This window comes from Echiichthys vipera (genome assembly GCF_963691815.1).
Source record: "Echiichthys vipera genome assembly, chromosome: 21".
Taxonomy (NCBI): Eukaryota; Metazoa; Chordata; class Actinopteri; order Perciformes; family Trachinidae; genus Echiichthys; species Echiichthys vipera.
In genome coordinates this window covers 24,900,306-24,912,805 of record NC_139846.1, presented here as the reverse complement: position 1 = coordinate 24,912,805, position 12,500 = coordinate 24,900,306, and the positions used below count along the sequence as shown (strand labels likewise).

Sequence of the window (12,500 nt, the reverse complement as noted above, 5' to 3'; positions counted from 1 at the left end):
ATCTTATTAAAATGTTAAAAATATTTTTGTTAAAATGTAAAAATGAAGCGAAAATATTTTATAAACATTTTATTTCTTTTTTAAAAATATGAAATATTTTGTTAAAATGTAAAAATGAAGTGAAAATATTTTATAAACATTTTATTTCTTTTTTAAAAATATGAAATATTTTGTTAAAATGTAAAAAAATCTCATAATAATGTGAAACTACTTTATTAAATCGTGGAAATATTTTATAAAAACTTGAATTTCTTTGTTACATTTCATCTTCTAATGTAACTCTGATCTTTTTTATTTTCAGACGCAGGCAGCAGCGATTAATTATGTTATTATTATTATTATATAATTACATTAAGACTTGGACGGGTGAGTTTAATATTGTAACACTTTAACTAATAATTCATAATTATTGTTTTTCATCACGTTTTTGTTAAAATCCTGAAATTTCCAACTGCACTTGAACGCATCTTCATTCACTTCTTAAATGTTCTCTCAGCTGTTTCAGTCGGAGGTTTACAGAATCTACTTTGTCCGTAATTAAATGCAAATGTGACTTTATTGACGGTTATTGCCGATGATCGCTCGCTCTAAATATAAAAGACACAACATGTGAATATATTAGAGCTGCAACGTTGAGTCGACTCATCAGTTTGAGTCATTTTTTAGGTAAAAAAAGGTTAAATTCTCTAGTTTCAGCTTCTTAAACGTGAATATTTGCTGCTTTCTTTCCTCCTCTGCGACACTGAACTGAATCTCTCTGAGTCGTGCACAAAACGAGACTTTTAAAGACGTTATTTTGAGCTTTTCTGAAACTCTGATCCACATTTTCTGACGTTTCATGAACCGAACATTTCCACAGATGAGTAAACGATGAAACACCATCATGAGCCGCAGGAGAGACTCCGAACAGACACGTTAAACTAAACACGCAGTGAAATCTGGACACGGGACAAAAACCAAAAGTCAGAAAAAGAAAAGCCACAAACGTCACACACACACACACACACACACACACGTGGACATAAACACACAGGTCGTGGCATGCAGACACCTTCGGGGGCATGTCGTCGTCCTGCCGCAGCCAGGAGCTGCGGTCCAGCTTGTCGAGGGGGGGCGCCAGGCGGGAGAGGGGCAGGGGAGGAGGGGTGTCGGAGGTGGGGTCGGAGTTCTGCCGGGGCATGGGAGGCCGGGAGGGGGAGGGCGACGCCGACGAGGAGGACACGCCGTGGGGGTCGTACAGGGACTGGGAGCCTGACAGACCGTGACTCTTCACCTGTACCAGGTGGGCCATCTGGACACACACACACACACACACACACACAGGAGCAGGAGACAGGCAGGGTTGAGGAGGAAGAGCAGGATCAAGATGCGTTCAGTGTGATGAAGATGTGAGGAGGAGGAAGAGCGATGCAGGAGGAGAGAGAGGAGGAACGCATGCCTCAGGGTGCGTTCAAGGACTGCTGCCTCCCTTAGTTCAGTTACAACAAACGCCGTCTCCAGAGACCTGACACACGCCGCACATCACCCGTACCAAAAACTGTTCTACTAGTGTACTAAAAATAAGAGTTTACTCTCAGTTTACTATTTATATACTTCGGATTTGTTTAAATATTCTTAAATGTACAGAAAAATCTAAGTATATTTGGATTAAACTGACAAAAATATAGAAAAATCTACGTTTACTTGGTTTTTACTGACAAATATACAGAAACATCTACGTATATTTGGATTATAGTGACAAATACACATAAAAACCTAAGTATATTTAGTTTATAGTGACAAATATACAGAAAAAATATACGTAAACTTGGATTAAACTGACAAATATACAGAAAAATCTACGTATACTTGGTTTATACTGACAAATAAACAGAAAAATCTACGTATATTTGACGTAAACTTGGATTAATCTGACAAGTACATATATACTAATACTAGAAAAGTCGACCTATACTTGGCTAACACTTCAGTTCCTAATCTTTACATCGAGATAAACTTGAGGAACAAACACCTTATACTTTAGGAGTTACTTGTATTAAACTATTAAAATAAACTTTCATGAACGAAAAAGTGTCATCTGCATAAAGTGAGAGCCGCAAACCTAGAACCAGCGCAGCAGACACTCCTCCCTGTGATCCCACCCTGAGGGATGTCTCTCATGCTAAAACACACACTCACAGAAAGGCCTACACACACACACGCACACACACACACACCTGTGGTTCGACGGAGCGGTGCATCGGCGGGGTCCGGGCCTGCTGGATGCCTCCGCTGCTGAAGGACTCGGAGCGCGGCGGCAGCGACGGGTCCGAGATCCGATTGGAGACTTTGTGCTGCAATGCAGGAGAAGTCTGTCTGTTCATCTTATAATGCTCCTCCACCTGACACACACACACACACACACACACACACACACACACACACATACCACAGTCACTCCCAGCATGCAGTGCGGTGCGTCTAAAGGGTTTGATTCCATTAAAGTACAAACCGGTGCATTTCCAGACTTAAAATAAAAGTGTGTGAGAAAGATTGAATCCCTGCTCTTGATATGTGTGTGTGTGTGTGTGTGTGTGTGTGTGTGTGTGTGTGTGTGTGTGTGTGTTGATAATTTCAGATTTCTAAACACATGTACCCGGGTATTTAAAAAAAACAGCTTGATAACGTTAGCTTTGTTAGCAAGGAGCAACCGAACTGAACCGGACAACACCCAAAAAGCTACTTTTAATATTATTGGAGGTTAAAGTTTATGAATAATTAGGGGCGTGGCCTCTTGAGTGACAGCTAGCGTCTGGCCCTCACTTCTCCTCGGAGGTAAACGTCAGCCAGATGGACGTACGCCCCTCCCCCCAACGTCACATACATGCCCTTTTTTGGTCAAAGGAAATGAGGCGGAGTCAAAGTCTGACAAGATGGAGACTCCTGTAGGTGAGGACGATTGGATCAAGCTGAGAGAACGGACCTCGACGGAGACGCTACGTCTGTTTTTATACGGTCCATTTAAAAAATACCCGTGTACACGTGTGTTTCCTGTGTTTTCACTGGAACATTGCGTCCGTGCGTGATGGAAAGATTTTCCTCCTCTGCAGCTTCGAGGGAAAACCCAGGAGGCTGAGATAAGGGGTAGACCTCTCTGTACATTGTGTGTGTGTGTGTTTCTGTGTGTGTGTGTGTGTGTGTGTGTGTGTGTGTGTCCACGTGTCACGTCTAGAGGGAGAGAGACTGATATAGCTGCAGCTGCCCTACATCAGTGCACCAGCTGCCACCAGGGGGCAGGCCTGGGGATCTGCCCTGAATGTGTGTGTGTGTGTGTGTGTGTGTGTGTGTGTGTGTGTGTGTGTGTGTGTGTGTGTGTGTGTGTGTGTGTGTGTGTGTGTGTACCCCGGGGAGGGATGCTCACATGTGAGGTGGATTTATGGTGAGAGAGAAAAGGTAACACACAGTTTAACACACCGCTAAAGACGCACAGAAGCGTCAAAGTGTCATGTTTGTTAAGACTTGAAAGCTCATAAACACACGGAGAGTTAACAAAATAAAGGAAAAGTCAGAAAGATTAAGCTGGAGTTAGTTTCAGAGTTAGTACGGTTTGATATTTGATCCCATTACAACACAACATGCAGCAAAACAGCCTTAAAACATCTGATATTACACACAATATTCCCCAAATGTTGCTTGTTTTATATGATAATTATGGTAAAAAACACCAGAACAGTGTCAGTAACCTGTCAAATGGAGAGTGAAGGTTAAACATCGAGAAGATGAATGTGCGGAGAAGGAAACGGGACGAAGGATTAGAAGAAGAACGGGGTGTTTATTCCATGTTTATGTCTTTTTTAAACATATAAACACCTAAAGAGAAGTTAACAGATCACTTATGTGTAACCGCGTGGTAAAACCAGGCATGTTTGAGCTTCCACAAGTTATTAAATACGTGGAAAATGTAAAGTTTATTGGTTGTTTTATTTTGAAAGTGCAATTTCTATGTCAAAAAGTCTGTGTTTAACAACAGTCAATGCTCAAATACGGTCACTAGGGGGCAGCATTTACCCCGGGGAAGTGCATTATGGTCTTTGTTGTGTTCTGCGCGTGGACCGCGGAGATATTTCAGTCAGGAAGACGGTGATATGATGCCATTGTGTGAAGAAGAAGGTAAAAAACTGACATATTCTGTTAAATAGCGCTGTATAAAACCCTTCTATAGACGTATCTGTGGATGTGGATCCCCCAGTTAGAGCTGGCTAATGTGGCCCGGGAAAGGGAAGTTTGGGGTCCCCTGCTGGAGCTGCTGCGCCCGCGACCCGACCCCGGATAAGAGGATGAAGATGAGATGATCTTGGGAAGCAATTAACCCACATTTGTACCCATATTCTGACATGTTATAGACCGAACGACGAACGCATCAACGGAGAATTAATGATTTTCAAATGACTCGATCGTGAAAATAGAATAAAAATAACTAGTCGCAGCCTCGATCAGTTGGTTTTTACTTGTGCATTTGTGTGACTTCTGTGTTTTGAAGGGTCCCTGGTTCATTTAAAAGCTAAAAAAAGGAGAAACAAACCAGTCTGTTCCTCTCTGAATCCACACAGTGAATGAAAAACCCCACAACTGCGAATGTTCGAAGAAATAAAAAGCAGAAATTTAGAAGGAATCGAGCCGAACGGACGCGGTTCAACGAGGTGCGTTTGACCCGGAAACCTCTAAATAAGTACTTTAAATCGGATATGTTCACGTACTTATTGATCTGTTGGTTAGTTGGGGTCGATGTGAGTGTTTTAAAAGAGAGAGGAACTCACAAACAAACAACCAGAGGCTCCCGTAACGGAGTCTGGTGGCTTTGAAGAGAGCCGAGATTAAGAGAGTTCCTCCCGCGTAAAGTTAAACTTTGCTGTTTGACGGCGAGGTAAAGTGCTGAAAATATATCAAATATTATATATATATAGCGCACATTTTAAACTTATTAGGCTTCCTAAAATAAAACGTTTAGCATCACATTTCCTGTCTTCTGTCTGCTTCTCCAAACCGGCGGCGTGCACAGCGCTGCAGGTAAAACGCCGACTACGCAGACTTCAAAACATCCAAACTTTCTCTTCTAAGGTTTGGTTTTGTCTGTGTCTCATGCACGACGCGATATTTCACAGCAATGCACTAACTAACGAGGCATTGACGTGCGCTAACACTGTCGTCCTAAACACGCCGACGTTAGCGTTTAGCTCGCTGGCGTTTCAACTATTACGTAAGAGCAGTCAAATATGATTCAGGAGGTGTGAGTTAGCGGCGACGGCACCAGACACACAGAGCAACGAATCAAAGCATCCCCGTGAGAAATGGCGAGATGAAGGAGAGTGAAAGTCGGCGTTATCGCTCCTGCCGCCGGCGCCCAGTTCATGCATGCGAGTCCACCTGGTTAGAGAAATAAAGGTGTTACGAGCGATCAAAGAGGAAGTCGTTAGTGAGTGAAAAAGGACAGGGAGAGAGCGAGGAGTAAGGCGTCCGTTCGTCCTCCGACTGACCCGGCGGCCGGGGCTGCGGCCCCTGTTGTCCGGGCTCCGGCCCCTGGCGTCCGGGCTGTTGTCGGCGCTCCTGCCCGGCCTCTGCGGCCGCGCCCCCTCCCGAGAGGACTCGGGCACGCAGGTGACACGGATCCGAGGCACGTTGAGGTGTTCCCTAGCGGGACTGACATGGGCGGGGTAGGAAGGGGGGCGGCGGCGGCGGCGGGGTTTGTAACCGGGGAGCATGAGGAGGCTGTCCATGTTGACCTCCCGCAGCTCCCTGAAGGAGTGGTATTTCTTGGGGGGGATGCGAGGCGAGTTGCTCTGAGCTCGACGCATCACCTGGAGAGCAGGTTTGAGTGTTTTAAGACATGAACACACACAGACGGGGAACCACAAGACAGCGTCGGCCATTTTGGAGGCTCAAAGATGGGCTGCGATTATATTTAAAGTCCCTCTCCGCACGCCCCTTTTAAAAAACGCTATTTCCGGGTCCGGGTCTCGATGAAATGGCGTCTAACTGAAGAAAGAAGTGATCGTTAAAGGTTCGCAGGTGCAGTCGTCGTTCGGTTGTGTTTGACGGAGCTGTTGGACCCAGAAAGACTCGCTTTGAACGGGTGTCAGACAACGCTGGTCGACGAGGGAACGACTTGGACACAACAGCGGCAAAGAAAAGGCGAAACCAGGCGCTCTCGCCGTACGCCACAATGGTCTTAGTGGCCAAGCGCGGTACTGCAGCACTCCGAAGGGCTAACACTGATTAGCTCGGGGCGGTGCGCTGAACGCATCCAAAACCTCTTTTTTAACCACTTATTTTACGTTGTTGCTGCTTTGTTGTGTGTGTAGGGACTCTTCTCATGCTGCTGCAGAGGTTTGCTGTTATTTTCAGCAGCATTAGTGGTTAAAAAAGACCTTTGAATGCCTTCACCGTACTGCCCCGAGCTAATCACTGTTATGCTGCCTTCACGTGCTATGGGAAAGATGGTGCTTTCCATTTGTGAACTGGAAATTACCAGCGCGTGCTTTTGTTGTCGTAGTGAAATGAAACATGGCGGAACCTCCGATCCTGACCTGCTAGCTAGCATCTATGCTAGGTAGGTAAACGAAACAATAACGGTGTTTTTAATTTTGCTCATTCGTGCTCATGCTCGTACACGTGCGCACGCTCGTGCTCGTACATGTGCAAACGTGCTTTACAAAAGCCCACCTCTCCCAAACGGGCCGTGGACGGCAAGCGTGCCGCTCCTAGACGTGGTACGGTTGCACTCACACTGGTCAAAGGAACCAGACTTTAGCCGTGACACGTGCTGGGGCACGGTACGGAGGCACAGTGTGAGTGCGCCCCTAGCGTCTCTCGACATGGTTTATTTGATGGATTTTCATGGTTCCATTTTAACTGAACTTACACTTTAACATTGATTCAAAGGAGGAAGTAGGAAGTTAGAGAAGTAATCAAATGTAATTAGCTACTTTACTTTGATAAAGTAATTACACTGAAATCCTCCCGACACAAGCTAACACACAACAGAAGCTAAGGAAAGACGCTAACTACACTTTCACCATTCTGACGCGTCTGCTCGTCCACGCGAGGTTTTAAAAACGTTAAATCACGCCTGGAGCGGGACTTTAAATAACAAAAATAAAGACAAACATTCTCGATGTTTCATTTGCATCACACACACGAAATAAAGAAGAGGAGCTTCACTGCGAGTCACCGTCCCGTCGTCGCACCTTTAAAAAAAAAGAATCAGAAAGTCATTGAAGGTCGTTTCGAGCGCCACACACACGAGATCGACTCGTCTGCAGGTGGAGAACAGACGACGCCTGCAAGACGGAAAAGTTAGAAAGACTTCTGAAGAAAAACTACGTTACAAACCAGCCTTACGTAAAACGTAGAAAGCATGTTTATTCCTTATGCAAATCAGTTTATAAACAACTGCAACCGCACATTAATTGTAATTTACATGTTAATTATAACAAAAAATAACAATTTGCGTCATTTTTTCTCTTATTTTGAGTGTTTTGTTCAAACAAAACCAGTGAAAAGTTACTTCTTTATTGCAGAAATGCCAGTTTTTGGGCGTGTGTGTGTGTGTGTGTGTTACCTCTTTGGCCCAGGCGGGCTTGTCGTTGGTGTTGGGCGCCTGGTCCTTGTAGTGGTACAGCTGCTTCTTGTCCTGCGGCGGCCGCGGCGGCTCCTGCTGCTGCTGCTGCTGCAGGGACACCAGGTACGCGCGCTCCTGCTGCAGCTGCCTCTGCAGACGCTCCGCCTGACGCTGCTCCTCGATCTGCTTCCTCTTGTACTCCTGAGGAGCAGCGGGGGGGAGAGGGGTCGTCAACAACAACAACACAACAACAAAAGAGGAGAGAGAGAGGTCAACAACAACAACAGAGGAGAGAGAGGTTATCAAGAAAAACAACAACACAGAAACAGAGGAGAGAGAGGAGAGAGGTCAACCACAACAACAACACAACAACAACAACAACACAACAGGGGGGGAGGTCAATCACAACAACAATACAACAACAACAACATCAATACAACAACAACAACAACAACACAACAACAACAGAGGAGAGAGAGGTCAACGACGACAACAGAGGAGAGAGAGGAGAGAGGTCAACAACAACACCAACACAACAACAACAACAGAGGAGAGAGGTCAACAACACCACAACGGGGGGGGTCGTCAACAACAACAACAACAGAGGAGAGAGAGGTCAACGACGACGACAACAACAACAGCAACAACACCACAACAACAACAGCAGGGGAGAGAGAGGTCAATGACGACAACAACAACAACAGAGGAGAGAGAGGTCAACAACAACAACAACAACAACAACAATAAAATAACAACAACATCCATCCACGTAACGCTCATTTTCACACATTTCCAGAAGAGTGTGTGTGTGTGTGTTTGTTCTTGTGTGTGCGTGTGTGTGTGTGTGTGTGTCCGTGTGTGTGTGTGTGTGTGTGTGTGTGTGTGTGTGTGTCCGTGTGTGTGTGTGTGTTACCAGCAGTAAGGCTTGCTCCTGCAGGAGCTGCTGCTGCAGGATCTCCAGCTGCCTCTGTTCCTCCTCCAGCTGCCTACGAATATACTCCTAACCAATCACAGCACCCGGGGGGAGACGCAGCCAATCAGAGCGCAGCGAGGAGCCCGGGCAACCAGTGACATCAGCAGAGCAGGAAACAGGAGCAAGGAAGACAGGAAGACGAAAGAGGAGGGAAGAAGTGTGAAAGAAGAGTGAGAGAAGCAGCTGGAGGTTGTTGTTAGAGCAGAGAGGCGCGTTTAAAGGGACAGTGCAGGTTTTTACGCGCGGTTGTACGCGGAGTTTACCCGTAGAGTTTATCCGTAGAGTTTACCCGTAGAGTTTATCCGTAGAGTTTACCCGTAGAGTTTACCCGTAGAGTTTACCCGTAGAGTTTATCCATAGAGTTTACCCGTAGAGTTTACCCGCAGAGTTTACCCGCAGAGTTTACCCGTAGAGTTTATCCGTAGAGTTTATCCGTAGAGTTTACCCGTAGAGTTTACCCGTAGAGTTTATCCGTAGAGTTTACCCGTAGAGTTTATTCGTAGAGTTTATCCGTAGAGTTTACCCGTAGAGTTTACCCGTAGAGTTTATCCGTAAAGTTGACCCGTAGAGTTTATCCGTAGAGTTTACCCGTAGAGTTTATCCGTAGAGTTTACCCGTAGAGTTTACCCGTAAAGTTTACCCGTAGAGTTTATCCGTAGAGTTTACCCGTAGAGTTTACCCGTAGAGTTTATCCGTAGAGTTTGTTCGTAGAGTTTACCTGTAGAGTTTACCCGTAGAGTTTATCCGTAGAGTTTACACGTAGAGTTTACACGTAGAGTTTATCTGTAGAGTTTATCCGTAGAGTTTATCCGTAGAGTTTACACGTAGAGTTTATCCGTAGAGTTTACATGTAGAGTTCACACGTAGAGTTTATCCGTAGAGTTTACCTGTAGAGTTTATCCGTAGAGGTTATCCGTAGAGTTTATCCGTAGAGTTTATTCGTAGAGTTTACCCGTAGAGTTTACCCGTAGAGTTTATCCGTAGAGTTTATCCGTAGAGTTTATCCGTAGAGTTTACCCGTAGAGTTTATCCGTAGAGTTTACCCGTAGAGTTTATCCGTAGAGTTTATCCGTAGAGTTTACCCGTAGAGTTTACCCGTAGAGTTTACCCGTAGAGTTTATCCGTAGAGTTTATCCGTAGAGTTTACCCGTAGAGTTTACCGTAGAGTTTACCCGTAGAGTTTATCCGTAGAGTTTACCCGTAGAGTTTATCTGTAGAGTTTACCCGTAGAGTTTACCCGTAGAGTTTATCCGTAGAATTTACCCGTAGAGTTTATCCGTAGAGTTTATTCGTAGAGTTTATCCGTAGAGTTTACCCGTAGAGTTTATCCGTAGAGTTTACCCGTAGAGTTTATCCGTAGAGTTTATTCGTAGAGTTTATCCGTAGAGTTTATCCGTAGAGTTTACCCGTAGAGTTTATCCGTAGAGTTTATCCGTAGAGTTTACCCGTAGAGTTTATCCGTAGAGTTTATCCGTAGAGTTTATCCGTATAGTTTACCCGTAGAGTTTATCCGTAGAGTTTATCCGTAGAGTTTATCCGTAGAGTTTATTCGTAGAGTTTACCCGTGAGTTTACCCGTAGAGTTTATCCGTAGAGTTGATTCGTAGAGTTGATTCGTAGAGTTTATCCATAGAGTTTAAAGAGTATAAAGGCCCGTACACACCTGACGGTATATACGGATACGGAGCGACACCCCCGGAAACTGGGGGGGGGGGGGGCAGTATAGAGTCAGTCCAACCATTCATCAAAATCAACAAAGAAGAGAGTTTACGGATTTAGAAATGACGCAAAATTGCGGTTTTGGTGAGGAGGTACATCCACCAAAAACAGCTGGGAGGAAATAGTGATTGCGGTCAAGTACGGGAAGGTCCTTTTATCATCCAGGTGACAAACTCGCCAATTAATGTGACGCTTTTCATTGGCTGGTGTCAGACGCTGCTCGTGTCGTGCTGCTGCGGAGGTTTGCTGTTATGTTGAGCAGCGTTATTGGTTAAAAATGACGTTTAAACGCCTTCATCGCGCTGGAGATGCACCGATCTGACACCTGGGTCTGATATCGGCCGAATATCATACACAGCGATACAGTCACAGCCGTGTAGTCGCTTCAGTTCAAATAATATTAAGCACATTAGTGAACTAACCACTGAAAACACACGCCCGCTCCAGTGGACTTTAGTTTTTCCAAAGTCACGCGCAGAACCGCGGATTTCTCGCGATAACACAAGATCACGAGATCACACGTGTGCGCGTCTCATGGAAATCCGAAAATGCGTTTTTGTTTCGCACAACCACGCTTGAAAACATCCTCCCTTTGGTGAAATCAGCAGAAACCTGAAAAGGTCGAGTGTTAAAACGGCAGGAAACAGTTAAGTGTTAGTCATGCGGCGTTCTGCAAAGCCCCCTCCCCCTCCCCCGCGTCATATTGGATACGTGGTGACGCTACACATCCAACTGCACTGCAAACTAAAACTGTATTCAAGAACAAACCACTGAGGTCGATGAGCTAAGGGAGAGCCGGTAGCCTCTCGTGTCTGAGGTGTTTGTTTCCCACGGAGGGGAAGAAGAGGTCAAAGGTGACACGGGTGAGAGCGGTGGATAAGCCCCGCCTCTCCCCCCGATGACACCACAACGCTGCTTTTCCTACCTGCTCTCTCTCCGCGTGCCTCCTCTCCTCCTCCCGGCGGAGCTGCTCCATCTCTTCGTACCTCCTCCTCTGCTCGCGCTCCTGCTGCTTCCTCATCTCTCGCTCCCGACGCTGTTGCTGTGGGCGGAGGGAAAGGTTTCACACAACGACAACAACAAAAACTACGATGACAACAACGACGATGACGACGACGCTTCAGCTCCCTCTGTGCACATCAGGAGTCAGGTTTGGAGACGCTCAGGTGCTAAAGTGTCCTCTAGGAGCAAAAAAGCGTGTTAAAGTGTCCTCTAGGAGCAAAAACGTGTGCTAAAATGCACTCTAGGAGCAAAAACGTGTGCTAAAGTGCACTCTAGGAGCAAAAACGCGTGCTAAAGTGCCCTCTATGAGCCTAAACGTGTGTTAAAGTGTCCTCTAGGAGCAAAAAAGTGTGTTAAAGTGTCCTCTAGGAGCAAAAACGTGTGCTAAAGTGCACTCTAGGAGCAAAAACGCGTGCTAAAGTGCCCTCTAGGAGCATAAACGTGTGCTAAAGTGCACTCTAGGAGCAAAAACGCGTGCTAAAGTGCCCTCTATGAGCCTAAACGTGTGTTAAAGTGCCCTCTAGGAGCCTAAACGTGTGCTAAAGTGCCCTCTAGGAGCAAAAACGCGTGCTAAAGTGCCCTCTAGGAGCATAAACGTGTGCTAAAGTGCACTCTAGGAGCAAAAACGCGTGCTAAAGTGCCCTCTATGAGCCTAAACGTGTGTTAAAGTGCCCTCTAGGAGCCTAAACGTGTGCTAAAGTGCCCTCTAGGAGCAAAAACGCGTGCTAAAGTGCCCTCTAGGAGCATAAACGTGTGTTAAAGTGTCCTCTAGGAGCCAAAACATGTGCTAAAGTGTCCTCTAGGAGCATAAACATGTGCTAAAGTGCCCTCTAGGAGCCACAACGCGTGCTAAAGTGTCCTCTAGGAGCCACAACACGTGCTAAAGTGCCCTCTAGGAGCCAAAACATGTGCTTAAATATCCTCTAGGAGCCAATACGTGTGCTAAAGTGCCCTGATAATATTCAGAGCTAGAAATTCAACGGCTTTTTAACGTCACGATCCTATGACCCAGTCTCATACGGAGGAATAAATGAAAGAGTGGCGGTTACCTCCTCCAGCCGTCGCCTCTGCTCCTTCTGCTCCTCGATGCGTTTCTGTCTCTCGGCCAGCAGTTGGCGCTTGTGTTCCTCGTTCTGCTGCTGCTCCAGCTGCTGACGCCGGATCAGCTCCGACCGCTCCTTATTGGCCAGCTGGAGGCGCAGGAAGTCCC

The 12,500-nt window shown here is 45.9% G+C and overlaps 1 protein-coding gene across 4 annotated transcripts in view; it reads right to left on the bottom strand.

Annotated features, from left to right (window-relative positions):
* Window positions 1–12,500, bottom strand: part of LOC310963220 (traf2 and NCK-interacting protein kinase-like) — a 54,580-nt gene that overhangs the window by 22,673 nt on the left and 19,407 nt on the right. For 2 of the 4 annotated variants that reach the window (XM_083935916.1, XM_083935918.1), the window contains exons 12-16: window positions 12,340–12,500; window positions 11,214–11,330; window positions 7,598–7,798; window positions 5,514–5,834; window positions 2,217–2,381 (exon numbers count right to left, since the gene is read on the bottom strand). The exon at window positions 12,340–12,500 is cut by the window's right edge and continues 38 nt beyond it. In XM_083935916.1, the coding sequence (XP_083792042.1) occupies window positions 2,217–2,381; window positions 5,514–5,834; window positions 7,598–7,798; window positions 11,214–11,330; window positions 12,340–12,500 (965 nt within the window). Of the gene's footprint in view, window positions 1–1,051; window positions 1,292–2,216; window positions 2,382–5,513; window positions 5,835–7,597; window positions 7,799–11,213; window positions 11,331–12,339 lie in introns of all 4 variants that reach the window. The other 2 variants (XM_083935919.1, XM_083935917.1) reach the window with 2 other exon arrangements.